The 26835-nt window shown below is 46.2% G+C and overlaps 1 protein-coding gene across 1 annotated transcript in view; it reads left to right on the top strand.

The window, feature by feature from the left end:
- The window catches only part of OVCH1 (ovochymase 1), a 1371455-nt gene that overhangs the window by 1053169 nt on the left and 291451 nt on the right, over positions 1-26835 (top strand). The window contains exon 26 of the mRNA XM_078673763.1: positions 7416-7556. Coding sequence (XP_078529889.1) covers positions 7416-7556 — 141 coding nt within the window. The remainder of the gene's footprint in view (positions 1-7415; positions 7557-26835) is intronic.

The raw sequence follows: 26835 nt of genomic DNA, 5'->3' as shown, positions 1-26835 counted from the left end.
CGTGTAGGAGCGCCGGTTTAGTGGATCGTCGGGACGGCGGCCGCCATCTTGCGCACCGGGCTGTCACCGCAAGAGATCACCTGGAGTGGTGCAAGGGCTCGTGAGTTGGTCTCTTTGCCCTGCGGTGAAGGTCTGGGGCCGCCAGTCGTCCTCTCCGCCGAGTGCCGTCGCCTCGAGGATAGTCCCTCAGTGGTGCCCACCGCTGGTAGAGGGAGCCGCGCCCGCCATTTTAGATACTCGGCGCCCGGATCCGGTGAGGGACGGGACGGTGATCGGCGCTCGTCCGCAGCCCCCGCAGTTTCATCAGAGGTCGCCCACAGCAGGTAAGCCTCAGTGGAGCAAAATGTGTGGGCTGAGGCTCCCGGCGATCTTAGGAAATGGGCAAGATGCTAGCCCGATCGCGGTGCCTCAGCAGGACACAGCCGCCATCGTGGCTTGCCAAGCCACGCCCCACGAAGCCGCCAAAGACAATCAATTAAAGCCATATGCTGGCTCCCAGCTAGTGTTAAGATTTGTAATTGACCTATTGTACCCATTTACGTTTCTTTCAGGTATCAGGCACTCTGGTTAAAGGGCTTGTTTCTTGTTTCACTGTGTGCCTCTCCCTTTGTTAACCCAGTAAAGGAAACCACCATCTTCACTTTTCAGCCTAAGGTAACTTAAGCTCGGCATGAACTGTTCAGGAACAGTTGATTTTCGGTCGATCTGTTGTATGTAATTTGTGGGCTCAAGAGCATTTTCCCAGGACTTGTCTGCTTCAGCTTTTGTTTAGGGACTTTTCTTTCTAGCAACTACATCTATTTAACTGTTGGATAGAAAACTACCAGCAGAGGTCAGTAAAATAACAGAATCGCTTTAACATTGCATAGATTCCTGCCCGTAGAAACTAGTCTTTCGTAAGCACCCATAGACAACATTAAGCTCTTAGGTATAGGCTCTTTTGCACCTACTCACATGCTAAGTACACACAGGTACGTCTAGACAGGCTCCGTAGGAGTACGCACTATCTGTTATAAATGCAATTTATATTCATGTATCTGTTTATCACTATTGCAAAATGGTAGAACTGTACTATTCCTTTTTATTCCCTATACTGCTGATCCTATATCTCTGCTACTGTGTAAAAGTTGTAGCAGTGCATATATTTTACACGAGAAGAATGGTACAATACATTCTTATTGTAAACACGCTCGACTGTTTCTTCCGTGTATCTCTCTGAGAGAAAATGAGCACGCACGAGTGACTGGGTGAAAAGTAGTATATTGTTTCCACGAGTCTGAGGAATCAGGCTTTGTTGTGTTCTGAGGCTGCCAAAAACTAATCTCTCTGATAAAAGGAGATAAAAGGGGAGGTGGGGATGTGTTTAATTTGTGAAATAAAATGAATAAAAATATATTTTTTTAAAAGATAAAAGGAGATTCTAGTGGCACTGTGAGCTAGCTAATGCAAAACACGGCTAGCATACGTGGTAGGGGTGCACAGAATTATTCTACCACCTGACCCACAGTGTATGTTATCCAAAAGCACAGGTCCTGCATGCGGGTACCATAGGAACAACACTACAAAACATCCCTTGCGGGGTGTCCAACTCTAGACCAGGACGGGGTCCCATAGTCTCTCACTTCAGGTAATGGAGTTGACTAAATCCTACAGGGTTTCTTGGCTTGACACCTTCAAACAGGCTAGGTAAATTTTGGTACATCTAGTTAGGGAGACATCTTAGGAGTGCGCATCTTTTTATCATGTGTTTTATATACTTGAATGTATTCATGATTATATTAAGATGGTATGGTATAACTTTATTGCATGATTAATTAAAACCTTTGCAAACAAATAAAACATTAGTTCACAAGATACAGCTTCTCCTTTAAAAGATGTTAAAAGATTGCAAATATGTTGTAGGTCATTAAAATTGCAAAGGAGTAAAAATGTATAGGTAAAATAGTTCTTCAGCATAGGGCATAGGGCTTGTTCTCATTGGCGGATCCACACCAAGAAATGATATTTGTGGAGAGAACGAGTCAATGAGCTCACAGCCATACTGACTGCTGAGAGCTTAGCAACCAGGGAGGTATTCATAGGACTTAATCAAAGCGCTAGTAGAGACGGTTGTATTTAGATGGTAGAACTATACCATCCATTTACCTTTATAGTACTGCTAATCATTTATATCTTATACTGTCTAGCAGTTGTTGCAGCTCATCTATTCTACACCAGAAAAACAACTGTTCAATAAATACGTATTGAAAATGCCCAGCCTGTTTAATCTGCGTATCTCTCTGAGACAGACTAAGCACAAGTGACTGAGCGAAAAGTAGTATATTGTTTCCACTATCCTGAGGGATCAGGTTTGTCATGTTCGATGGTTTCCAGGAACTATTCCCTCCTTGGTAAGAGGAGATTCTAGTAGCACTGTGAGCTAGTTTGACCAATAGGCTAACATAACCCGTGGGGGTGATCAGAGATCATCTGACACCAGTCCTACAGTGTATGTTGTCTAAGCGCGCAGAACCTATATACTTTTTATATGAGCTACATGACATCTCCATGTATTCCCATTCCGGCTTGTTCCGTAATTTGGTGTTTTGTTTCTCTCTGCCCTGAATCTAATGCTCGTACTCAGCCTCTGTGTGCCACCTTCCGCCATTTCAGTCGTGTTTAGAGCTGTAGATTTGCGCAAAATGATGCCCGCCACCCCCTTTTTCTGAATGTAATGTGAGTCTCTCATATATCACAGATGTTGGCTCTGGATGATTGGGGCCTCTCTAAAGGGTTGAGGGCCCCCTGAAGAATTGGATGATCCCTGTGTCACAGAGGGTTGTGGGGCCTGTGTTACGCCTCTGGTTTAAAGCTCAGCATCGTGAACTCATGCACAACATCTCTGCCACTTGCTATTGCATTCACCACCCTCATTAACACTTTATGCATCCTTGCTGCGAGAGACCTTGGCATTTACTTGAAATTATAAATCGCCAAATCACCTCATGAAAACATGTAGCTTCAAACCATGTGGTTTGGAAATTGCACTTACCCTAACACACAAGTTGTGCCTTTGTACAACTGTAAATCATGTGACAGGGTGTTCCTAAATGCTCCAGATTGCTTAGAATCTCAAGGAATATGGAATGTCAGATATGAATGCTCGTCGCTGACACATATGGTGGTCTCGATCATGGGTTCAACTCCCACAAAGACTGAAACAGCCTTTCACTCTTCCAAGTCTCAGGTTTGAATGTTGATAAAGCAACTTTAGACTTCCAAATTCGCTGAAGAAAGTACAGTTGTGTTGTTATTGTGCTACCTAATTTTTACAGGACTAGAACATGGTAAATCAACCCTAGCAATGGCAACATAAAAACAAGCATTGGCAGGGCCAATAGGCTTCGGTATTTTGTGCCTTTTTACCAATGTTCAGAAACAGAAAGCTCAGCAGGCCACAAAGTGTCATGTTCTGGAGCCATCCTAAAATTATAGAGTTAGACTCTTCACTTCTGTGTTTACTAAAAACAACTATGGTGATATGACCATCCTTGTCATTAATTCTGAAAGGAGAGCATTCAGAACCTTTTCTGCAGGTGAATCACCATGACATAATGGGTTAAATGCATTCCAGTGCATGATCCCGCATCACCACACTGAAAAGGCAAGTAGAGATTCTCAGTGCCTGCTTTTACTCGTGCTTCTGTGATTAAAAATATTTAAATCATAGGAAGTTATTGGGTATTCCCTGTGTTGTAGTGATTCATGTGAGCTGGGGTTTGTCATTGTGCTGAAGATACATGTGAGCGATGCTACGCTGCAGTATTGTGCAATAATGTATAGTGCAATAACCTGCCTATTCGTTTCAAAGCCTCCATGTTGAAGAACAGTAGATGTTTCAGCAGCCAGGATAATGAGCTGCATGGCTAAATACTTATAAGATCCCAAAGGCGAGACCAAGTGCACTGCGAATGCTAGTTAATAAAAAGTAGTGGATTTTTTGTAATGGCGTTCTCAATACATTCCGCCTACTTTGACCACTGCTCAGCCCCTATAAAAATATATTTCTGATTTATTGAAGCACAGAATGGCCAAGGGGTTCTTTGTCAATGTTAAGGAGAGGGGTACCACTTGGATTAGCAGTTGGATGTCCCTGGTGCATCTGCTGTATGTTTTAAACTAGTTGCAGGTAACTATTATATCGGAAATATTCAATTAGTTATAGATTCTTTACCTTCGAATTACCCGCAGGCGACAGACTAGATAAAGATAATTTTTTTGTCCTCAGTACCCTTGCGCGTCGATATGTGACGTTGGTCGACTCGGCGTTCGCCGTTAGCGTCGTGGTTGCTGTAATGACGTTGCAGTATCTACTTAGACGCCGCCCTCCGTTCTTTCTTTTTCCGTGCCAGCCAGCGCAGATCCGGAGAGAGCAGTACCTCCAGTCACTTTTGACTGACTTTTTTGCGACTTTTGTCGCCACCGTCTCCTGGGGCACACAGGGATGTCCAGTCATCCTCTGCCCAACTTCAAGGCTTGCAACACCTGTCGCAAGCTGATGTCTGTTAGGGAATCAACCAGCCTGTTCCTGTGGTGCCTGGAGCATGACCATGATCCCAAGTTGTGCTCCAACTGCCGAACCATGAGTCTGAAGTCTCTGTGGGAGCTGTCCCAAAAGCTTCTCGAGGCTCGATAGTCCGCTCCACACCGTTCAAGGTCCCGGTCGCTTGGGAGGTCGAGGGACAGGTCGCGGAGTCACCACCACTGATTATCAGTCTTTGCTCTCCTCAGGTAAGTCAAAGCACAAGAAGAAGTTAAAGAAGCATCGTCACTCTTCGACTTCTCCCTGTCCGTCGACCGACGCGATGAGGGATGCGAACGGTGCCTGTCCCGTGGCTCCTCATGCGAGGTTGAAGTGTCCACTCTGAGTTTCCCTCCCTTTCCGGGAGCTGGAGCACCCCTACCCAGCTTCAGAGTTTCTACAAAGCGATGCATGCCATCTTTGGGCAGCCCGACTCCACCGGCGTGCTTCAGACCCTGCTGTCTTAGCTGGGGGCGCTGGGCCTTCGACGCGGCGGCTCCTGCCTGGGCACAACTGGGTTCCCTTGGATCCATGTCTGGATCCGGAACAGCACCGGTCGACTTTGTAACTACTCTCCTGGTACCGATTCCACCGGCACCACGTCCGCACCTGATGCTGGTTGTGTCCCCAGCCAGCGTCGACCCTGCCTCCACCCTTACTTGGACACGGAGCCGGACCAACATCGACCAACGCTGAACGGTACATTTGTACCTCTGTTCTACAGGCCAGATTGGCTACCATAGGAGGGTGAGGAGGACTGGGAGGGGTCTGTAGACCCATTAGCTGACCAGTTGGATGAACCAGACTGGAGAGAGGAGTTGGGGGAAGCCAGTGGTCTGGATTCCTCCCCACACCTTGGCATGCTGTCTCCTCCTACCGGGGCTAGGGAGGAGGGTGCTGTGGTGTTGTGTAGGGCGGTCGAGGCCCTCAACCTCGAGCTACCTACGGTGGCGGTCAGGACAAATCTCCTGACGGAGGGTGCTTCAACCGGAAGCAGCCTCATCAGGCCTCTGCTGCCTTTCAGTGAAGCCCTTACTGACATCCTTTTGGGCACCTGATCCAAGCCCAACACAGGGGCTCCTGTGGATAGGATATGATTGCCTGACGCCCCCCCCCCCCCGGCTCCGGGTGACCCCTCTTTCCTCTCCCAGCACCCCACCCCTGAGAGCTTGAAGGTCCAAGTGTCTACGTCCAATGGTGCATTCCCTAACGTACCACCTGATAGGGAATCCAAAAAGCTGGGCCATCTTCGGACTGTGGTCTGTAAACACTGCATGTCTGTTTGGCCGTTACACCCACTCTGAGACAGATTTGGGATCGCAGATGCTGTAACAGTGCCCAGAGTTGGTCTGGGCCGTGCTCTCCCGTGCAGACGCCGAGGGAAGAGTTGCAGCCAAGTTTACCATAAGATGTGGACTGGACACCGCTGACTCGCTAGGCAGGACGATTTCAATGTCGGTAGCCCTTCGACGCTACACCGGGCTGAGGTCGACTGGTTTTTCCGGGGATGTCCAGGCTACCTTACTGGACATGCCTTTTGGGTGGATGACTAGATCTTTGTTGGCTATGTGGGCACAAAATAAGGTTGGGCGGTGCACAAACAGACCGTCTATAGATGGGTCATTTTGGGCATAAAAGCTTGCTATTCTTTGGCAAAGAAGGAGCCTCCAGTGGGACTGCGTGCCCATTCCACCAGGGCTACAGCAGCTACCACTGCTTTGGGACGTGATGTCGCCCTCAATGACATCTCTCAGGCAGCTACATGGGCATCTCTGCACACGTTCACAAAGCATTATGGCCTTGGCAGCCAGGTCCGGAGAGATGGCTTCTTTGGCCGTTCTGTTCTACAGGACATTTTGGTGTAAACTTAGTATGCAGACCCACCTCAGGGCTTTGTAATGCTGGGTATCTATTCAAAGAGACATAGATTGGTTATATATTCCTTACTGCCCCACCCATCCTCCCCATTCTGCGAACTGACTTCTAGGGTTAAGGACTCCCTTTCAGGGCCCTAGTTTTGTGCTACAGTGGTTATTGTCTTGCATGGCTCTGCGTTTTTGCCGTGGAGTGTCGTGTAAAGAACTGACATCAGCGCACGAGAGCAGCATCTAAGTAGATACCGCAGCGTCATTACGGCGACCACGACGCCAAGACTAACGCAGAGTCGACCAATGCCACCTATGGACGCGCAAGGGTACGGCTGACAAAAAAATTCTCTGGATCCAGTCTGACGCCTGGGGGTAATTCTAAGGTAAGGAATCTATAACTAAACTGTCTCTTACAGATATTTCGTTACCGAAGTTCTTTACTTAGAGGAAATAGACCAGTCCCTAAAAAGGTGAAATGTTTGATAATGTTAATGTGTTGTAAACAATTGTACCCAAACAGTGTTGGCAATGAAAAATGTAAACACGTGATTGCTTTCTGTCAAAAGAAAAGCTACGTTTTGATTATTTTGGTGACTTGCATTTGGTCTTTAAATGGACCCAGGCGAAAACATGATGACCAAAGTGTGGTTTAGAAGAACTTTTTTTCATATAAACAAATTGAACAATGACTTAATTCCATGTAATAACGCTACATTGATTTACTTAGCAGATTCTTATTTTTTTTTAAATGTACTTAATTATTGGGAATTCATTCCTCGTGGTAATGCAAAGCATGCTAAAAGGAGTTCTGTACATGGTACATTCACACTGAATATTACGAACTTGTTTTTATTCTATGCCTCTATTTACTGCGTCTGCCGTTTCTAAGCAGTTTCTATCACAAGCTTTAATATTAACCATCCTAATGAGTGTTTTTCAACGGACTGTTTTTAATTTGTTGTCCCTGTGGCTCTGTCTTGTTATAGGCAATCTATGTGGAGAGATTCCTCCCACCGCAATAAAGTCTGAAGGCTCCGAAGTTACGCTCATCTTCATATCAAATTCAGAGGTGACCGATACTGGTTTCAGCTTGAGCTACACCTCCCAGAAGAAGACATCTAGCAGCGGCAAGTCTGGTTCTTGTTTCATACACGTTTGAAAATTCAGAGTTTGCAACCCCCCCAAAAAAAAAATCATTTTAGTATTTACTTAACACCACTCGTGATTCAGAAAAAGCTTTTTGAATAGCAAAAGATATTTAGCGACTCATTCAATCATGCCATTTGTATAGCGCACTACTCACCCGGGAGGGTCTCAAGGCGCTTGGGGGGAGGGGTATGCTACTGCTCGAACAGCCAGGTCTTGAGTTGTTTCCTGAAGGCGAGATGGTCCTGGGTCAGCCGAAGGTGGATGGGGAGGGAGTTCCAAGTCTTGGCAGCCAGGTAAGAGAAGGATCTTCCTCCGGTGGTGGCTCTTCGGATGCGAGGTACGGCTGCGAGGGCGAGGCTGGTGGACCGTAGCTGGCGGGTGGGCGTGAAGAAGGTCAGGCGGTCGTTGAGGTACTTGGGGCCCAGGTCGTGGAGAGACTTGTGTGCGTGGGTGAGGAGCCGGAACGTGATCCTCTTGTCGACGGGGAGCCAGTGCAGGTTCCTCAGGTGGCTGGAGATGTGGCTGCGTCGGGGGACATCCAGGATGAGTCGGGCGGAGGCGTTCTGGATGCACTGGAGTCTTTTCTGTAGCTTGGCTGTGGTTCCGGCGTAGAGGGTGTTTCCGTAGTCCAGTCGGCTGGTGACGAGTGCCTGGGTGACAGTCTTCCTGGTCTCGGTCGGGATCCAGCGGAAGATCTTGCGAAGCATACGCAGGGTGTTGAAGCACGATGAGGAGACGGCGTTGACTTGTCTGGTCATCGAGAGGGAGGGGTCCAGGATGGAGCCCAGGTTGCGTGCGTGGTCGGTTGGTTTGGGTGCGGTGCCCAGGGCTGGGGGCCACCAGGAGTCGTCCCAGGCGGAGGGCGAAGATCCCAGGATGAGGACTTCCGTCTTGTCCGAGTTCAGTTTCAGGCGGCTGTCCTTCATCCACTCGGCGACGTCTTTCATCCCTTCGTGTAGGCAGGTTCTGGCGGTGTCGGGGTCTCTGGTGAGGGAGAGGATCAGCTGGGTGTCGTCGGCGTAAGAGATGATGTTGAGGTTGTGCTGGCGTGCGATGGCTGCAAGAGGTTTCATGTAGATGTTGAAGAGGGTGGGGCTGAGTGAAGATCCTTGCGGGACGCCGCAGATGACTTCGGTGGCCTCGGAGCGAAACGGGGGGAGGCGGACTCTTTGTGTTCTTCCGGCGAGGAACGAGATGATCCACTCCAGTGCCTTCTCTTGGATACCGATGTTGCTGAGGCGCTGGACTAGGGTGCGGTGGCAGACCGTGTCGAACGCAGCGGAGAGGTCCAGGAGGATGAGGGCCACTGTTTCCCCCTTGTCGAGCAGGGTCCGGATGTCGTCGTGGCTGCGATGAGGGCGGTCTCGGTGCTGTGGTTGGCCCTGAAGCCGGACTGCGAGGGGCCGAGGGATCCGTTTGTCTCGAGGAAGGCGGTCAGCTGTCTGTTGACGATCTTCTCGATGACTTTAGCAGGAAAAGGGAGGAGCGAGATGGGGCGGAAGTTTTTGAGATCGGTGGGGTCCGCTGTAGGTTTCTTCAGGAGGGCGCTGATCTCGGCGTGCTTCCAGCTCTCCGGGAAGATGGCGGTGTTGAAGGAGGCGTTGATGATGTTCCGGAGTTGGGGTGCGATGGTGGAGTCTGCCTTGTTGAAGACGTGGTGTGGGCAGGGGTCGGTCGGTGATCCGGAGTGGATGGTGTTCATCGTGCGGGCTGTGTCTTCGGTGGTCACCGTGGTCCAGGTGCGAAGGGTGGCGGTGGGGGGCATTGGTTCGACGGTTGGGTGCGTGGGTGGGGCGCCGAAGCTGTTGTGGATGTCGGCGATCTTGCGGTGGAAGAACGAGGCGAGGGAGTCGCAGAGGTCTTGTGATGGAGTGATGTCGTTGGTGCCGGTGCTGGGGTTGGAGAACTCCTTGACGATAGTGAAGAGCTCTTTGCTGTCGTGGGCGTTGTTGTCCAGTCGTTCCTTCAGGGATTTCTTCTTGGTGGTGCGGATGAGCTGGTGGTGCTTGCGGGTAGCATGTTTGAGGGCGGTCATGTTGTCGGTGGTCCGGTCGAGGAGCCAGGCTTTCTCGAGGGTGCGGCAGGTCTTCTTGGAGTCCTTGAGGTCGTCGGTGAACCAGGATGCCTTCTTGCTTCTGGGTCTGCTGGGAGGGTTCTTTAGTGGCGCGAGGTCGTCAGCGCAGGCGGTCAGCCACTGTGTGAAGTTGCGGGCTGCTTCGTTGGGGTCCGTTGTGTTGGCGGGTGGGCTCTGGCTGAGGGAGGTGGTGAGCTGGTCTGCGGTGATCTTGCTCCAATTCCTGTGAGGTACCTGTTGCGGGTGGTGGTGGGTCGTGGATCTTTTGAAGCTGAAGTGGACGCAGCTGTGGTCGGTCCAGTGGAGTCCGGTGGCATGGCTGAAGGTGATGTACTTGCTGGAAGAGAAGACGGGATCAAGCGTGTGGCCGGCGTAGTGGGTGAGGGTGTTGACCAGTTGCTTGAGTCCGAGGTTGGCGAGGTTTTCCAGCAGGGCGGTGGTGTTGCGGTCCTTGTTGTTCTCCAGGTGGAAGTTGAGGTCCCCGAGGAGGATGTAGTCAGTGGAGGGGAGGGCGTGCGGGCTGATGAAGTCTGTGATGTCTTCGCTGAATTGTGTGCGTGGTCCCGGGGTTCTGTAGACGAGGGTGCCTCTGAGGGTCGTCTTAGGGTCGGTGTGAATCTGGAAGTGGAGATGTTCGGCTGCGGCGAAGGAGTCGTTGGGCGTCGGTAGTGATGCGGATGGTGTTCCTGTGGACGATGGCGATGCCACCTCCGGTCTGGTTGATGCGGTCCCTCCTGATGATCTTGTACCCGTCCGGGATGGCGATGGCGATGTCGGGTGCAGAGGAGGCGTTCATCCAGGTTTCCGTGAGGAAGGCGACGTCCAGTGATGTAGCGTTGAGGAGGTTCCAGAGTTCCACGGCGTGTCTGTGGACGGAGCGGGTGTTGATCAGGATGCACTTGAGGTGGTTGCTGCTGGTGTTTGTCTTGGCGGGTGCGGGGCAGGTTCGGAGGCAGGTGAACTTGCAGGTGCAGCAGGTGAAGGGTCCGTGGGTGCGTCTCGGGGTGGCTCGGCAGCAGGCGTGGGTCCGGCCGGCATTGAGTGCGTTGAGAGTGGCGGCGTCGTAGGTCAGTCGGGTCGTCTTGCCTCGGCGGGGAGGGCCAGGGGTCCTGGCGCTGGGCGCGGGCGGGCGCAGACGGGCTTACCTTTGGCGCACCTTCGGCGCTCAATCGGTGCTCCAACTGCGCACGTCCGCTGCGCGGTCGCTCTGGGGGCGTCATAAGTAAGGAGCCGGGAGGGAGGAGCAGCTGGGTGGCGGGAGCGGGGCGGCGAATGGAATCACAGGGGGGCGGGGCCGCAGGGAGGCAGCGGCGGGAAATTCCAAGAAGCAGCGGGCAGCGGGAAATTCCCATGAGCAGCGGGAAATTCCCACGAGCAGCGGGAAATTCCCAGGAGCAGCGGGCAGCGAGCGAAGGAATCTGCAGGCAGGAGGCGGCAAAGGCAGGCAGGAGCGGCAGCAGTGAGTGGGGCGACCAAGCCCTGTGGAGGGCTGAGCGGTCACTCATTCCAAATCACAATTAGAAATGACCATCCCCACCTATTTGTGATTCATTAGGAGATGTGTGAAAGGTTTGTGACTGCAAGTGGTGACAAACCATTGAATTGTTACGGATTCTTCAAGGAGGTGGCAAAGGATTGGCATAGAAGAGCCTGTTGTAAACGCAGCCTTGTTTTCTTTTAGGAACACGGGCTGCTTAAAACGGTTTCTAGATTGGATATGCAAACACAGGGATGGTGGTATGTTGTTCCTTGCAGGCCAGCATACCAGGGACATCTTAAGAATTTGTAGGGTCATGGGCAAAATATATTTTGGGGCCCCCTGTTTGGAACAACTTTACATATTTAACCCCTTTTCTGTTTTTCATGCCCTTTTGCTGCTAAACAATATAGAATTTTATGTTAAAACTTGGGAGATAAGAGTGGGAAGACCAGCAAAAACAGCTGAAAGCTCAAGTTGCCTGGTGTCTGCCAGTCAAATAGTACCAAAAGAAAGCCTGAAAAAACGTTAACAAAGACATTTCTTTATGAGCTTGGATCTAAAATCTTTTTTCTTTCACTTACAGCAGCATTTTTGTGAAGTTTAATTTCAAACCAGCTCGTAATTCCCATTGTAGGAAAAACATGTAATGGGTACTTGGTAGATGTTCAGTGGACTAGTGCATAAATTAAAATAAAATACATGCACTTAGCACTTGAAATTTTAGTTTTAGTTGCCAAATATTTGTATTCACTGACATATACCCCTTCATCATTGGCATTCTTTGACCAGCATTACTGCTACAAATAGTAAAAAACAAGTGCTGCTTTGACGATTTGAACCATTTCACTAGTTAAAATGTGATAATTTTCTCCTAATTTCTCTTCGCCAGTCTTGTCCCTTTTCTCCTCCTATTATGTGTGCCCTTCTCTGGCTAGACCGTCTTTACCTATGACCAACCATGATGAGTAAAAGAAATTGGACAGGGCAAAATAGCTGAGAAGTACAGAGATACATAGAGAAGTGCATAGCAAGAGACTTGAAGTAGAGAGAAAAAAGTGCTAGATATAGGGATGATATAGAAAGAAATGTGAAGTATATAAAGCATATAGGGAAAGGTGAGGTAGTCAGAAGTAAAGATAAAGAGAGGTAGATATAGGAATATGTAGGTAGAGAAGAGTGGTAAAAAATAGGTAAGGTTTCAAAGTGAGATAGAGAGGCAGAGGGATAGGGAGAAGGAAGTGTAGAGAGAGGCAGAGGAGCACTTTACTCCAAGGGGGTGAAGTAGAGCGACAAATAATGTAGAAAAAAGGGTGAATTGGAGAGGGGTAAATGCAACAGTAGGCAGAGGTAGACTGACTTGAGAATATATAAAGGAATGCAAGTTAGAGAGAAAACGGAAGATGTATAGAAATGTAGATCTGCTCAAGAGCAGTAAGAAAGGGAGATGCTGAGAGGGGAGAAGGGTCGAAAAATGTGGAGAAAAACAAGGTTGAGACATACGTGGAATAGAGAGAGGTATGGTTTATATACAGACTGAAAAAGAGGAAGACATGGTGAGGTAGAGAGATATATAAAGTAGGAGTTGGACAGGGGGTGAGCTAAAATTGAGAAGGAAGTCCAGAGAGAACTTTGTGTGTGTCTAAGAGAGAGTAAGAAAGAAGTTGATGATAGAGGAAAGAGGTAGAGGACAAGTAGAAAGAAATACAATATTTAAAGAGGAAAGGGAACAGAGAAATATTGAAGGAAAAGGGAGGTTATGATGTGTGGTAGTGAATTAATGGTGAGGTAAGATGAGAGGTTTGGTAGCCAGAGACCAAGCTGTAGCATAGGGAAAGGCGCACTAATGAGAGAGATGTGAGGTAGAGAGAACAATGAGATAGAGAGGTGAGGGGGGAGTGTTGAATTAAAGAAATAGCCAAGATATAGGTAAAGTAGTGGAGACATGGAAAGGGAGATTGAAAGGAGAGATAAAATGGAAATTGGGTTGTGTGAGAAGTGAAGTAGATGGAGATGCAGGGAATTCAAATGGAAAAAGACCAATCGGTCATAAATCTTTATTCGGATTTAACAATAAATCCATGAAAGCAAAACAAAAGATGACAACTATTACTCACTATACAAAAATCAGAAATGTAAATTTGAGCAAAACCATTAGCTGCTCATATGATTATTAAAACATTTAAAAATACAGCTTCAGTTAAAATCAATTAGAAAATTAAAAAAAAAGGGTACAGGAGTGCAGAGTGGAAATAAGCAAAACACAATTATCAGTCGAAGCCGCAAGTCATGAGTAAATGATTTGGTTCTAATTGTAGTAGGGAAATGACACAAGCGTCACAGGTGTAAACCGAAGTGTCTTCAAATCAATAAAGTGCAAAAGAGACAGTCCACATTAAAGTTCTTGGAAAAAGACCAGTGAGGTACAGAGGGAGGGATGAGCTAGAGTTAAGGTAGAGACCTATCGAGAGAGGGAGGAAGGCACAGGGGTGGACAGAGGTAAAGCAACAAGGAGATCAGTAGCGAGAGATTAATTTCAGTAAGGTATTTTGGGTTTATTGTGAGGCGGGAGAGGCAGCCCAAGTCGAGTTAAAGAGCTGAGATTGAGAGGAGAGATGTAGGTACATAAAGCTGTAGAGAGCTGTTAAGAGAGAGTTAAGGCAGAACAAGGGCGATGAAGTAAGAGAGAAATTACACAACAATAATTCTTTAATACAACTGCCACCAACTGCTTGTGAGTGCAATTTATCGACATTGTGAGCTAGTGCAAAGTCACCAAAAGTGACGCAACCTGGCACAAAGTGCCAATTTGAGAATTACTTTCCAGTCGAAGCTTGTTTCACAATGGAAAGACGCCTAAAAGAAACTCTTCCCTAAAGGGGCATTCCCATATATGGTGCATGTGCGTTACAGCGCTACCACCTGTTTTCTTTTTTTGAAGACCACATATGTGTCCTAACTTTTGAAAACCGGGCTTTGCGCCACACAAATGGGCCTCCTTTAGGAAGATGCAAAGCAGGAGAAAGTGTTTTCCAAACGTGAATGTGTGCTGTACGTACTGCTCAGCACACATACACAGTGGGAAATATTTTAGCCTTAATCTAAGCCTGGCAGCTTGTACTAGAAGGCAATCCTTCCAGAACAAACTCTCTGCTATACTCACGAAAACATCTTTGCACTGTGGTGCAAAGATGTGCGTGGCACAAGCTAGTCCGCATTTGGGAAAACAGCAGCAGCGCACATCTTAGTAGTTATGGCAATGTCCTCAACGCAACAATACACTCCTACTTTAGTTTCTGCACTGTGTGAAATAATACATTTGCCCTCCTGTTTCTGTTAAGCATGCACAGCTGAAAAATTAGAAAAAGAAGTTTAAATTAGCACAGTTCTTATGCCACAGGTTTCGACTGCCCCACTGTCTTTACCAAGGGGCCCTTTGGAAAGTGGGGCCTCTGTACAGTTGTCCAGTTTGCCCGTGCCTTATAACATCTCTGGAACATCACCATGTGTGCCAGTCATAAAGGTCGATCAGAAATTTGCAAGTTTTAATATGACTGAATCAAACAGCTAACTCAAAGCCTGTCTGTCACAGGTGGTGTAAATGCCTAATCTTGCACCATTTTTGCCCCCTCCCCCACCCCCCAAGAGAAATCACAGGATTGACCGACTTTCTTAGAACCTCAACATTCTTTCTTGCTATGTTAAAGAGAAAGAACAGGCTAAGAATTTAAATATGTCCCATATAGCCAGGAGTAGCAAGAGCAGCGCCCTTGATACTAAAGAACACACCAGAGATAATAGCTGCTTCCACTGTCTAGACTTCACTGCTGGGGATTCATGGGTTTCATAGGCGGGGGTGGGTCAGGTGAGGTAAAATTGTCCCAGGGGATGCATTCCACCACTCAACACCCCTAAATATTGTGCCTCATGGAGTGTACATAGCAGGTTATAGGTCTTTGCTTGATCTCAGCACAGTTCTTCTAGCTCCCCCCCAAATTATAAAACTCAAGAAGAAACCGTTAAGTCTTACATTTGCCATCCTCCATGCACGTCACCCAACCACCTTACCCCTTTTTTTGCCAATATTGAGACATTCCATCCGAAAATACCTTTGGCAGTATCCTGGATGCACTAAAGGGAGTATAGTACGAAAACTTCCCAATTGCCATTGTACGAACCAACCATCTCCATATCTTATAAGCACCCAATAGCACCTTAAATCGGGTTCTCTTATAATAACTGCCATCAATTTCAATAAACAAACTCTGCTTCACGCAAGACCCCAGCAAGATTTCAAAAATTGATGGATGATTATATGTATGTTCAGTTGCTTCCCCTGTTAACAAAATCCCCATTTTCAATAAAAAACAAACTATATGGTAAAGAAAAAAATCTGGGACCCCTAACCCTCCCCTTTCAATTGGTAACATCATGTGTTTCATAGCTCGCCTTGATTTTCCGGGGCTCCAAATAAATTTCCCACATAAGGATTGCAAAGCCTGTATCCTGGGTTTTGGAAATTCCAAGGGTATTGACCTAAACAAATATAACACTTTGGGTAGAACATTCATTTTTATAATATTGGTACAACCAATAATAGTAAAGTATAGTCGTTCCCACCTCTCAAGTGACATTTTAATTTTGTCATATACATTGTTCCAATTGGAATCAACCAATTCTGCCATATTAGCCTTAATCAATATCCCAAGGTAAATAACCTCCTTAACCACTCTCTCATCTTCCCATGTTAAGACTTCGGAACACAAGATCTGAGTTTTGGATTAATTGAGTTTGTAACCGGTTATAGTTCCAAAGTCTTTTTCAAGCCTCTCGATCTCTACAATAACAGTAGCAGGGTTAACAGTAACAACTGCAATATCATCCGTATAAGCGAAAACAGAAAAATCAAATTCAGATACAATAAAGGGGGGTATAAGTGGATTTTGAAAAGGGTTGATATACAAAGCAAATGATAACGGGGAGCAAGGGCACCCTTGGCGAGTCCCTCTAGTAATATTTAATGAGTCTGAGAGTGCTCCCAAAGCAGAGATCTTGGCAGTTGGTGAGAAATACAAAGCTTTGATTGATTTAATACATTTTTGGCCAAATCCCATTCTATCCATTAGTCTCCATAAGTAGTCCCAGCACACACGGTCAAACGCCTTTTCTGCGTCCAACAGAAAGAGCGCTAATTCCAGATTATTCACCGCCGCGATATCAAATAACGCGATAACTCTATTTATATGATCCACCGTTCCTCTTTTCGGTATAAAACAGTGCTGTTGCCGAGAGACTAGCGATGTTACAACTTCGGATAGGCGGTTAGCCAGAATCTTTGAATAAATCTCGTTATTGACATTCAATAACGATATTGGACGATAAGATCCCACAATATCCGAAGGTTTGCCTTTCTTACAAAAAACCGCAATAGTCGCTTCTGACCAGGTACTAGGTGGATTACCCTGCTGTGCTATCAACATAACATTCAACATTTCCTCCTTTAAGCTATTGAAAAACTGTTTATATACTTCCGCGGCTATTCTATCGGGGCCAGCCGCCTTACCAACTGCCAAGCTCTTAACTGCCTTTTCTAACTCAACCATCGTTATCGGTAAATCCAGTTGTTCAGCAATATTAGGATCAAGCACTTTGAGACCTATAACCAATCTATCGCTCCATTCCGCGCCCGCGTCTAACCTATCTTCCTGCGAATATAGTTCAGCATAAAACCGCTGAAATATATTAAGAATTTGATCCGGCGCTGAGTGCGATACACCCTGGCTGTCTTTCATTGCATTGATATTTCGAGCTGACTCCTTCATTCGCAGTCTGACCGCTAGTCTTTTGCCGATTTTTCTCCCCAAATTCATAACTTTGCATTTTAGAGGTTAAGAATCTCCTAGCAATTTCTGTATTCCAAAAACCTAAAATATTGGCTCTAGCCTTTGCTACCCCGTTTTCCACCTCCCAAAGCTCCTTTCTACCCTGGACAACCTCCCTCGTTAAAAGAATCTCGGCCTGTGCCAACTGCTCATATAACTTATCAAGGTCTTTTTTGAGCTTCCTTTGTTGTTCTATTGAAAAACGTATGCACTCCCCCCGGAACCCCGCTTTGAATGTGTCCCATACAATAGAATCATTAGCTGTACCCTGATTATTACTGAAGAAAAATCGGATCCAATTCTTCATGTGCATATTAAATTCCTTATTCAATCCCAATTTACGATCATAAGAAAAATTGGTGGGTGTTAACCTCTTCACCCTTCTCTGAATTTCAATCAGTATCGGTGAGTGATCAGAAGTGATTCTGGGGTAGGTTCGGATTGTAGCACCTTCCATTAGGTTTTCTGGGGCAAAAAAATAATCTAATCTAGCCAGTTTTTTGTGAGGATGTGAATAAAAAGTAAACCCATTGTCTCCCCCCTCAACTTTCCCCATACATCAATTAAACCTTGATCTTGTAGTAGACTAACAAGAGCTTTATAAACTCTTGGTTTTCGACCTTTATAATTTCCATACCCATCCTGTATTGCGCTGTTAGCCAAGTTTATATTCATATCCCCACAAATCACTATTGGTTGAGAAAAATTAGCTAACTCTAGATTTACTTCATTAAGAGGAGCAGGGTCATCTAAGTTTGCTCCATAAATTGTAACTAATGTTAGCTGCCTACCCCGACCCTACACTCTACTATAACCCAACGCCCATTTTTATCCTCAACTTTCCGGCCAACATTTGTAGAATTTTGTAGAGTATAGCTACCCCCCTTATCATGCTGGACTGGCCAGAAACAGCGACTAAAGTAAAACCAAGTTCTTTTAGTACCCCCCTTTTTGACCCTGGGATATGTGTTTCCTGCATACACACTATATCAGGTTGAATATATTTCAATTCTGCAGCTAAGTTTTGTCTTATCATATGATTATTCAATCCAGACACATTTATTGAACAAATTCTTACCCCTTTATTCGCCATAGTAATTTAAATCCATTTAAATCCATTGCCTGCCACAATCTGTCTACTGCCCTCCCATTCACCATCAATCTTAAAGCTAACATGAATGCTACTAAGCCATTTCTTTTATTTAAACTATTCTTCACATATTCTCCAAGTATTTTGCTGTGATCTTTTTCCCCACTTTTTCACACACCCCCGTGCACCCCTCCCTCCCTCTACCCCCCTCTTCAGACACGCCCACCCTCCCCCACCCTTCCCTTCTCCCTTAATAGAGGCTTTAGGACTTATGGTCCTGTGATGCGAGTGTGTCCCCAAACCCCTTGCTGTCCCCCCCACAGGGTTTATCTCATTAATTCTACACCATACCATTTACCTCTGCATCTGGTGAAAATCCAAAGCTGGCTAACAAAAAATGTACAAATATCAGCTCTTTGCTCACTATATACATTACAGTGACCCCAAAAACTCTTTAGCAGCACTAGCAGTCATGAAAAATCTTGTGCGTTCCTTATGGACAACTTTTAGTTTAGCAGGAAACATTAAAAATGCCTGTAATCCCTTTTCTTGAAATTCTGATATGAGCAATCTTAGCTGCCATCGCGCTTCTACAGATTGTTTACAAAGATCAGGTCTTACAAAAAATTCACATTCTAAAGCCTTACATTTTTTATCAGGACGAGCCCTCCGAAATAACTCCTCACAAGCTTGAAAGGCCACCAAGATGGCTCTAGGTTTCTGATCTCTCGGATTTACCCTACAAGGAAATCTATGAGCCCTCTCCACCTCCCGATCCCAGTCCCATTTGGTAGCATCCGGCATTGCTTCCCTTAGAAGCGACACTATAAATCCTTGAGTATCAGACCCCTCCTTCCCTTCAGGGATCTGTAGAAATATCAGACTATTTCTACAGGATCGGTTCTCAATATCAACAAGTTTCCAGTTAATGTCTTCCGTGGTAGCCATATGTACTTCAATAGTCTTTTTTTGTTGAGCTACCTCGTCCTCTAATGATGAGATACGTGATTCTGCCTCCGTAGCCCTTGTCAAGAATTCAGAATGGGATTTGACCAGCCGCTTTACAGAATTGTGCAACTTTTTACAGGAATTCTGAACTCTTGAGCTATCTTCTCTTGTCTCATCCCTATGTTGCATCATAGTCTGATAGATCAGTTCCAAAGATATATCCTCCATTCCTATCCCCAAATCAGTCGCCGCAGCTTCCGTACGCATCATTTCTTCTGCCCCTACTTTGTCTCTAATGTCCAACTGCCGCTGACGCTTTCGTACGGTGCCGTGATCTGGTCCCACTTTCTCCATTAAATCCACGTTCGAACTGCTATGGTCACTCCCTTCATCTACACATCCATCTTCCATACTCATTCGGGTAGCGTAAAGTTCTGCCAAGTCCTCGGAGGAAGACATAGAGCGGTCTGACAAAGAGTAAAAATCAGCAGAGTCAGTTTCACCGCCAGTGGGTAGCGCTATCTCATCACTGTTCAGCGAATTTAAGTTCTGATTTAATACAGTACCCGCATCAACTGCCTTCTCCACAGTAGCAGTTAACATCACACTAGCATCAGACTGGGCACTAGTATCGGGCATAGAAGAAGCCAAAGCTGTGATATCTGAAGAGAGGGGGATACTCGAGCTCTCCGCCATAATCGTTTCCTCACCATTCAGTACCAACCCGGGGACAAGGATAGGGGCAGGAGATGATATTGAAATCCCTCGAGCTAAACCAGTCTTATGTATTCCTTCTGCCTCCGTTCCCTGAGCCTCATGTAGCAATGGCGGGAGCTCATTCTGTTTTTTGGGCTTTAGTTTTTCTGCCTCCTTCAATTTTGTGGCGGAAAACATCTCTGGTATTTTTTTTCTCACACTTGCCGCCTCACCCTCCTTAGAGCGTATCTCAACCGGCTCCCCCTCCGCCTCTGTTGCCTTACTCACTGAGGGTGTGGCGGATGCAGTCTCTGCTCCTTCTGTATTTTCAGCGGCAGCCCCCTGCGCCCGAGCTCTTCTTCCTTTCGGTCGCATTTTCTCAGCCGGCGTCTTCTGCCAAAAAAGCACCTCAGCCACGGCTCTGGTTTCTTCACCACCTCGCTTCACTCTCGGACGCCGAGCAGCCCAGGTGTGCCGAGTTAGTTGCCGGGTCAGTTGCTGCCAAAGAAACGCCCACCGCTCTGTCTGCGTGCTCCGGATGACCAACGCAGCAACTGCCCGTATCGCAAACATGCAGAGCCAGCAGAAGTGTGAAAAATCAAAGGCAGGCTTTATTCCTCCACTCCACACCGCAACGGAGGTAAGAATCGCCGTCTGTTTCTCTTTTCGGCTTCGGATTCACCAAACAACTAATATCCCTGAGAGGTCCGGCAGGAGCGACTCACTCACACGTCCAGCGTGGACGCCATCTTACCTCACTAATATCCCTGAGAGGTCAGGCAGGAGCGACTCACTCGCACGTCCAGCGTGGACGCCATCTTGCTTACCCAGCAGCTATTTTTTTTAATTTTTACAAATTCGGGATTTTCTTGTTAGACAGAAGTTAATTTTATAAAAGAATCAAGTTATAGAGGGGATTGGCAGACAGGTGAAAATTGGTAGTTTGTATTGAATGTTATTAGAAACGAAATCGGATGATTTGGAGAAAATAAGGGGGAAATGGGCCAACAGTCTGGGAGATCCAGAAATAGTAGTGGAAGATCTTATTTTATTGTCAAAAGAAGCTTTAATGTCGGCTAATTTAAAAGCACAATTTTTCAAAATCCTGTTTGATTTATATTATACTCCTGAACGTATGTCCAAATGGGGCGAGGGTTTTGATGGAAAATGTTTTCGATGTAAAGCTGACCATGCCGATAGTGTACATATTTTCTATTTTTGTTCTAGGTTGGCCGGATTTATAGGAGAAATTGAAAAATGAATGTCTTTAGTACTTAATTTTCAGCTGGCTGTTACCCCTGCTATGCTTATACTGGGGAAAATTCCTAAAGATAACCCCGCGGATAGGTTATATCGTTTTCGTCATTTTATTTTTTTTGCGATGACTGTTGCACGATTGTGCATTGCCACTGAGTGGCTTCAGGAAAAGCCACCCCTATTTCAACAATGGTGAGCACGAATGTACTGCTTATATAAATTAGAGTGGGGGCTTTTTTCAGTAACTGGATCTAGGAGGAAGAAGAAAATGGGTTTGAAAATTTGGGGTGCCTTTTTAGATTATTATGAGGATTGAGAATGTTATGAAATTTAAAATGAAATCTCATTTGTCATAATTGACTCCAGTGTTCATGTATAGTTGTGCTCGTGTTTTTTTTTTTTGCCATTGGATGAATTAAGCCAGTTATGTCATTAATGATGTATTTTTGCTGTGAACTAATAAAAAAAATAAAAATAAAAAAAATAAACCGTTAAGTCATGACTTTGAATTCCATTCACTGGTGCGTAGGAATACTGACCTAGTTTTTATTTTACATTGATGTTATCGGCCTAGAAGCCCACCTAAGCAAAGCATTGTCAAGATGCAAAACCTTTGCATGAATTGGAAAAGCATTGTACCACCCTGCCTGTTTTTGAGGCAAGCCAAATGCTTTACCCAAAGTGAACTTTGCAATCTGTGAGGTGCTCAAATTGATAGTGTACTCTTTGCTTAGTAGAACAGTATAACACAATTTGAGAAATCCGTAAATACAGTTGAAGCAGGTGTAAATTATAGTTACATTCAACAATGTTTCAATAGGTTTTAGTAATGCGATTGACTTTGAAAAAATAAATGAATTATAAAAGAGAAACTGGAAGCACCAATAATTATTTACTGTGGTTATATTTCAACGGACGGACAAAAAAAGCGTAAAGGCAGCATCAGCGATTATTTGATAATTTGCAATAAATATATGGTGGACACATAGTGCTCTTGGAGCATGTGAAATATGTTGGCGAGTGGAAATAACTGTGAAAAGGCATTGATTTCAGCTGATATTAAACTTGAGATAGCAATAGGAAGTTTTTACAGAATCCTGAATCTGATGGTTTGTGTCAACGGCGTTTCGACCTTCATTATTTCAGGCTATCGTCAGGACTATAAATGCATGTAAATGATAGATTGCTGTCTGATGGATGTCCTAGAATGTTTCAAAAATATTGAAAACAACGTACTGGACCCCGGAGGGGGCTATGGAGTTCACAAGTAAATTTGTGGCGTAGTCTGGGAGGAGTTAATCCTATGGCCAGTATATTCGGAGGGGTGTGCCAGCCGGTCACTCTATGGGGCAATTAGTTTCAGCTTGCAGGTGAACTATGTGTAGCACACAGCTCTGTGGGTTCAAGTGACTGCCACAAGATCCCCTCAGACCCAATTTTTGCAAATGGAGCACCATGATTGTCCAGGGACATTGAGAAAAATGTTGCTGGCAATCATTACAGGACTCGGGGACATAGTCCCCTGTTCTGAAGTTTAAAAAATATATATATATATGAGGGCAGGGTAGAGATACCCTGCCCCCCTTGGAGGGGGCCAAGAGGGAATACCCAGGGCCAAAATTGTAAATAAGTAGGTAATTTGTTCTGCAGTCCTGCATTACTTCCACAGGATCGAAAAAAACAAAATTAGTGCCAGTGGTCAAATTTTTTAAGGGGAGTGGGGCCGTGCAGCACCCCCTCCTTGTGTTTGTCCCTGGGGAATTCATCCCCTGGGGCGCAATTTCTTATGTATAGGGAGGGGAGTGTGCTGCCCCCTCCCAAGCCTTTACAAGGCCCTGGCAAACCCATTCTCCAGGGCTGTTACATTTAAAACAAAAAAAAGAGGAGGCCGCGCAGCCCCCTCCCTGAGCCGTTCTCTCCCGGTGCTGGCTCACTTGATGTGTCGTGGGTAGCCCGCAGCCGGTAGAAAGGTTTCCCTGCCCACACCGGCAACCGAAACGTGTTTGCTGCTTCCTGGCAGGAGCATTTTTAAAACGCCCACCAAACGGGAAGAGACGCAAAGGGTCTAATTAAGATGTCGGGCAGACTTAGGTACACCTGACTCAGTCTCAGTCCTGGGACCAACCCACCGACCTCTGGTCGGGTGCCCTGACCACCTAATTAAGATGTGCCAAAGCACTGTTCGGTCGCATTCCTACATTTCACTATAGGACATTGCATTACAGCTGTAAACCAGCCATAATAAATGCTCCTATAGGGACATGGGAGGTGCTGTTCCCCCCTGCACCCTGTGGCAGGCATCTCAAGGAGCCTGCCACAGGGTACAGGGGTCAACATGGGGGGCACAGCCCCCAACCGGAGGCCGCACACACTAGGGGGCCTTGCTGTGGGCCCCAAAACATGCTTTCCCACATGGTTTCCATGTCGGACCATTGGGCATGGAAGCCATGCCGGAAAACCATGCATCGTAATCCCAATGGCGGAAAGGCCCGCCATTTGGGATTACAGGCCGGTTCCAACTGGCCGACGGGCACCTTGAGCCTGTCAGAAGCCAGACGGTGGGAGCGGCATAAAAAGCTGCTACCTCTGAGTGGGAGCCATGCCTGGTCCCGCAGCATGCAGGGAGCCTGTTGGAGCCACAGGGTTCCTGGGGCTCCCCATATGGCCTCAGCATTGTAAATGGTGGGTGGGCACTGTGGTACCAACCTTAAATGTGTGCGGACCCAGGGGGATAGTGTCCCTGGAGATAAAGTAGCTTCGGGGGTGACTACGCATAACCCGCGTTTCAGAAAAGAAAACTACCCAGGGGTGATGAGGTCCCCAGGGCCTAATGCGGCTTCGCGAGGGGGACGATGTAGCCCTCTTCCCCTTTCAAAAGACATGTGGCTTTAGGGAATGGAGTCCTCTGGCCTAGTGAGGCTTGAGGAGGAGGGCAAAATGGGCCCTCCTCCCCTTTTTAAAAAGAAATACAAATATGGCCCTTGCGATAGGGGTCCCCAGGGGGCCCTAATTAGGGCTGGGGGGCACATGGCCCTCCGTCCCCTTTAAAATACATAAGGTCTTGGGAGATGTGGTCCCCAGAGCCTAATGAGACTTGGGGAGCGGGTCCACATGGCCCCACCTTTCTGGTATGGCCTGGGAGATGAGGTCCCCAGGATCTAATCAGGCCTGAGGAAGGAGGCTGAACCCTCTCCCCCCCCTTTAGATCTGGGCCCTGGGAATGGGCTCCCCAGTGGGCCCAAGATGTTTTTGTTTGAGAGGGGGGGGGGGGGGGGGGGGGGGGGGAGTGCAGCCCCCACCCATATTTTTTTTTGTACTTGACCCAGGGTCATGGGGACCTCAAGAGGGTGGGGTAAGGCACGCCTCCTCCCGTTAATGTTTTCCCCATAGGGGATAAGTTACCCGGGGCCTGAAGGCCAACACTGTGCTGCACATGGCAAAGACTGTGCATGGTGTGGGGCCCGGTGATGGGCCAAGCCCGTAATCAACCTCACTTATGCGCATGGCCATAAGCTGTGTCCAGCATGGGATTGGCTGCATGTGGGGAGTTGGAAGCAGGGCGTGGCAGCAACACAGGTTCTGCAGCTAAAGCCACGCATGAGCAAACGCTGAGCACTGCGTGGAGTTGACTGCCTATGGGACGAAAGACCATGTGCTGCCTGAGTTTGGCTGTTTGCTGGGGGTCGGCTGCCTCTGGGTTGGTTGGCCACAGTCCAGGCCCTGTAGCCAATCCCTGCTGTGCAAGGCGAAAGGCCTTGCTCATGTTGCAGTTGACTGCCTATGGGGGGGGTTTGCCGCAGGCCAGGCCCTGTGGCCAGCCCCACAACACCCACAGCATATGTGTGCGCAGTAGGGGGTTGGATTTACGTATGGTAATAAAATATTACTTTTATATTTTAGAAAAACCTACAAATTCACTAAGAAAACAATAGGTTAAAGTAACATTAGTTCGTTCGTCAGTGACAATAAGTTTTGAACTAAAGAAAACAAATTAAAAATTCACTTGTTCTAGTTATCAGAGCTAACTAGAACTTTCACCTCCACCATGCACTGCTTAGGGTGTCTCGTATAAGGTCATTCATGACATGCTCTGACATCACTGATGACATGTCAAAGGACATCATTTGATGACATCACTGACTTCATCCAAGCTTCTTTTGCACACAATGCTCTATAAACTATTTTGGCATTAGAGGCCTGAAATGAAGTACAAAATGGCTCGGAATAATATGAAGCATCATTAATGCCCTCGCAGATGCATCTGCCTTGGGCGTAGCAAGCATTGGTTATGTGCAATATTGACCCTGTACCATACACTTCACGGGTACCTAGTTCTCATTAACAATCAACCACATATATATAGGAAACCCTTGGTGCACATGGTATTCAATCTGTATGGAACTGTTCAGAGCAAGCCAAGTTCCTTAAGATACTATCCGTCCGTTCCAAAATGAATGCCTTACTATGGACAGCTTTTATCTGTATCAAACCCCTCAGTCACCGAACCTATATTGAGAAAAAAAGTGGAAATTAGTAGAAAAGTGGGTACTATAAACACTGTTTACTGTGTAGAGAGAATTTACTCTGTACTACACTGTTTACACAGAGAAACTCCCATGAGAAATACACCGTAGAGTAATAAAACTAGCAGTGTACACTCTATGCAAAAAAGACTATTCGCTTAAAATAACCAAGGTCTGAAGTTGCTGAAGATTATACTACCTGCAGCCTTCATACTGTGGTGAAGACTTTAGATATCTACTAAGGCAAAAGAAACGTACGTTAGTACCTGGTGCACAAAGTCTTTGAAGTTATGCATAAACTATCATGCTGAGCCAATCTTGTCTGATAACTCAAGGCTGCTTACAATAATTAGTATCTACTATGTAGAATCTTTGCCCTGTTGAAAACTTTTTTTTGCAGAACCAAAAAACTTGTGTGGAACATACTGGACACAAGAGGTCAACCGTATCTGCACACACAGTTACTCTTCAAAACAAAGATTTAGAACATGTTCATTACTTCTACACATCTATGATGCAATAACAGTACATGTGTTTTGTAAATACACGGATTAGCTGGACACAGGTAGTACAAATTGAGTAAAGAAGTAATATGGTAGTTACCCACCACTATGTAAACTATAAAATAAACTAGCATAGTTGTTGGATGATGTCATCAGTGATGTCATCAAATGTCATTTCAAATGTCATAAATGATGTAATACAACATGTCATGAATGATTCAATGTGTGAGGTCATAAGCGGTGCATGGAGGGGGGCACAAGTTATAGTTCGCTCTGCTAATATATGAATTTCTGTGTTTTTTGTTTTTAGTGCAAAACGTTCATGTTATGTCAGTCATTCACTGAAGTATAACGTTATGTTAACTTTTGGTTTTAAAGTGAAAATATTCTCCACACTCATTATAACTATGTCCATGATCTAACCTATAACTCTGGATGTTATTGTATGTTGAACTGCTATTTGTATTTGGAGCATATCCAACAAGGAAATATAGATGTAACTGGATACCACCAAGTGTTACCAAAATGAACATTTTCAAAATAATTTGGATAGCCAAGCACATGTTCTCTCCAATTGAAGACATCTTCCATTCAAAATATATTCTATTATATATTTAATCTCAAGAAGCAAGAAACCTAATTGTAAGGTTTTCTTCAAAATGAATACAAACAATTCTACGGTCATGTAGTATTTCTTCAAATATGTACGTATCAAAAATGTAATTAGTATAATTGATTTGGTAGTCCTTCAAAATGGCCAAATATGTCATTTTTGTAGCCAAGAGGTGTGGGGGGGATACCTCTTTA

Source organism: Lissotriton helveticus, chromosome 1_1 (assembly GCF_964261635.1).
Source record: "Lissotriton helveticus chromosome 1_1, aLisHel1.1, whole genome shotgun sequence".
NCBI lineage: Eukaryota > Metazoa > Chordata > Amphibia > Caudata > Salamandridae > Lissotriton > Lissotriton helveticus.
The sequence above is the reverse complement of the archived record's forward strand: the minus strand, read 5'-3'. Positions and strand labels throughout refer to the sequence as shown.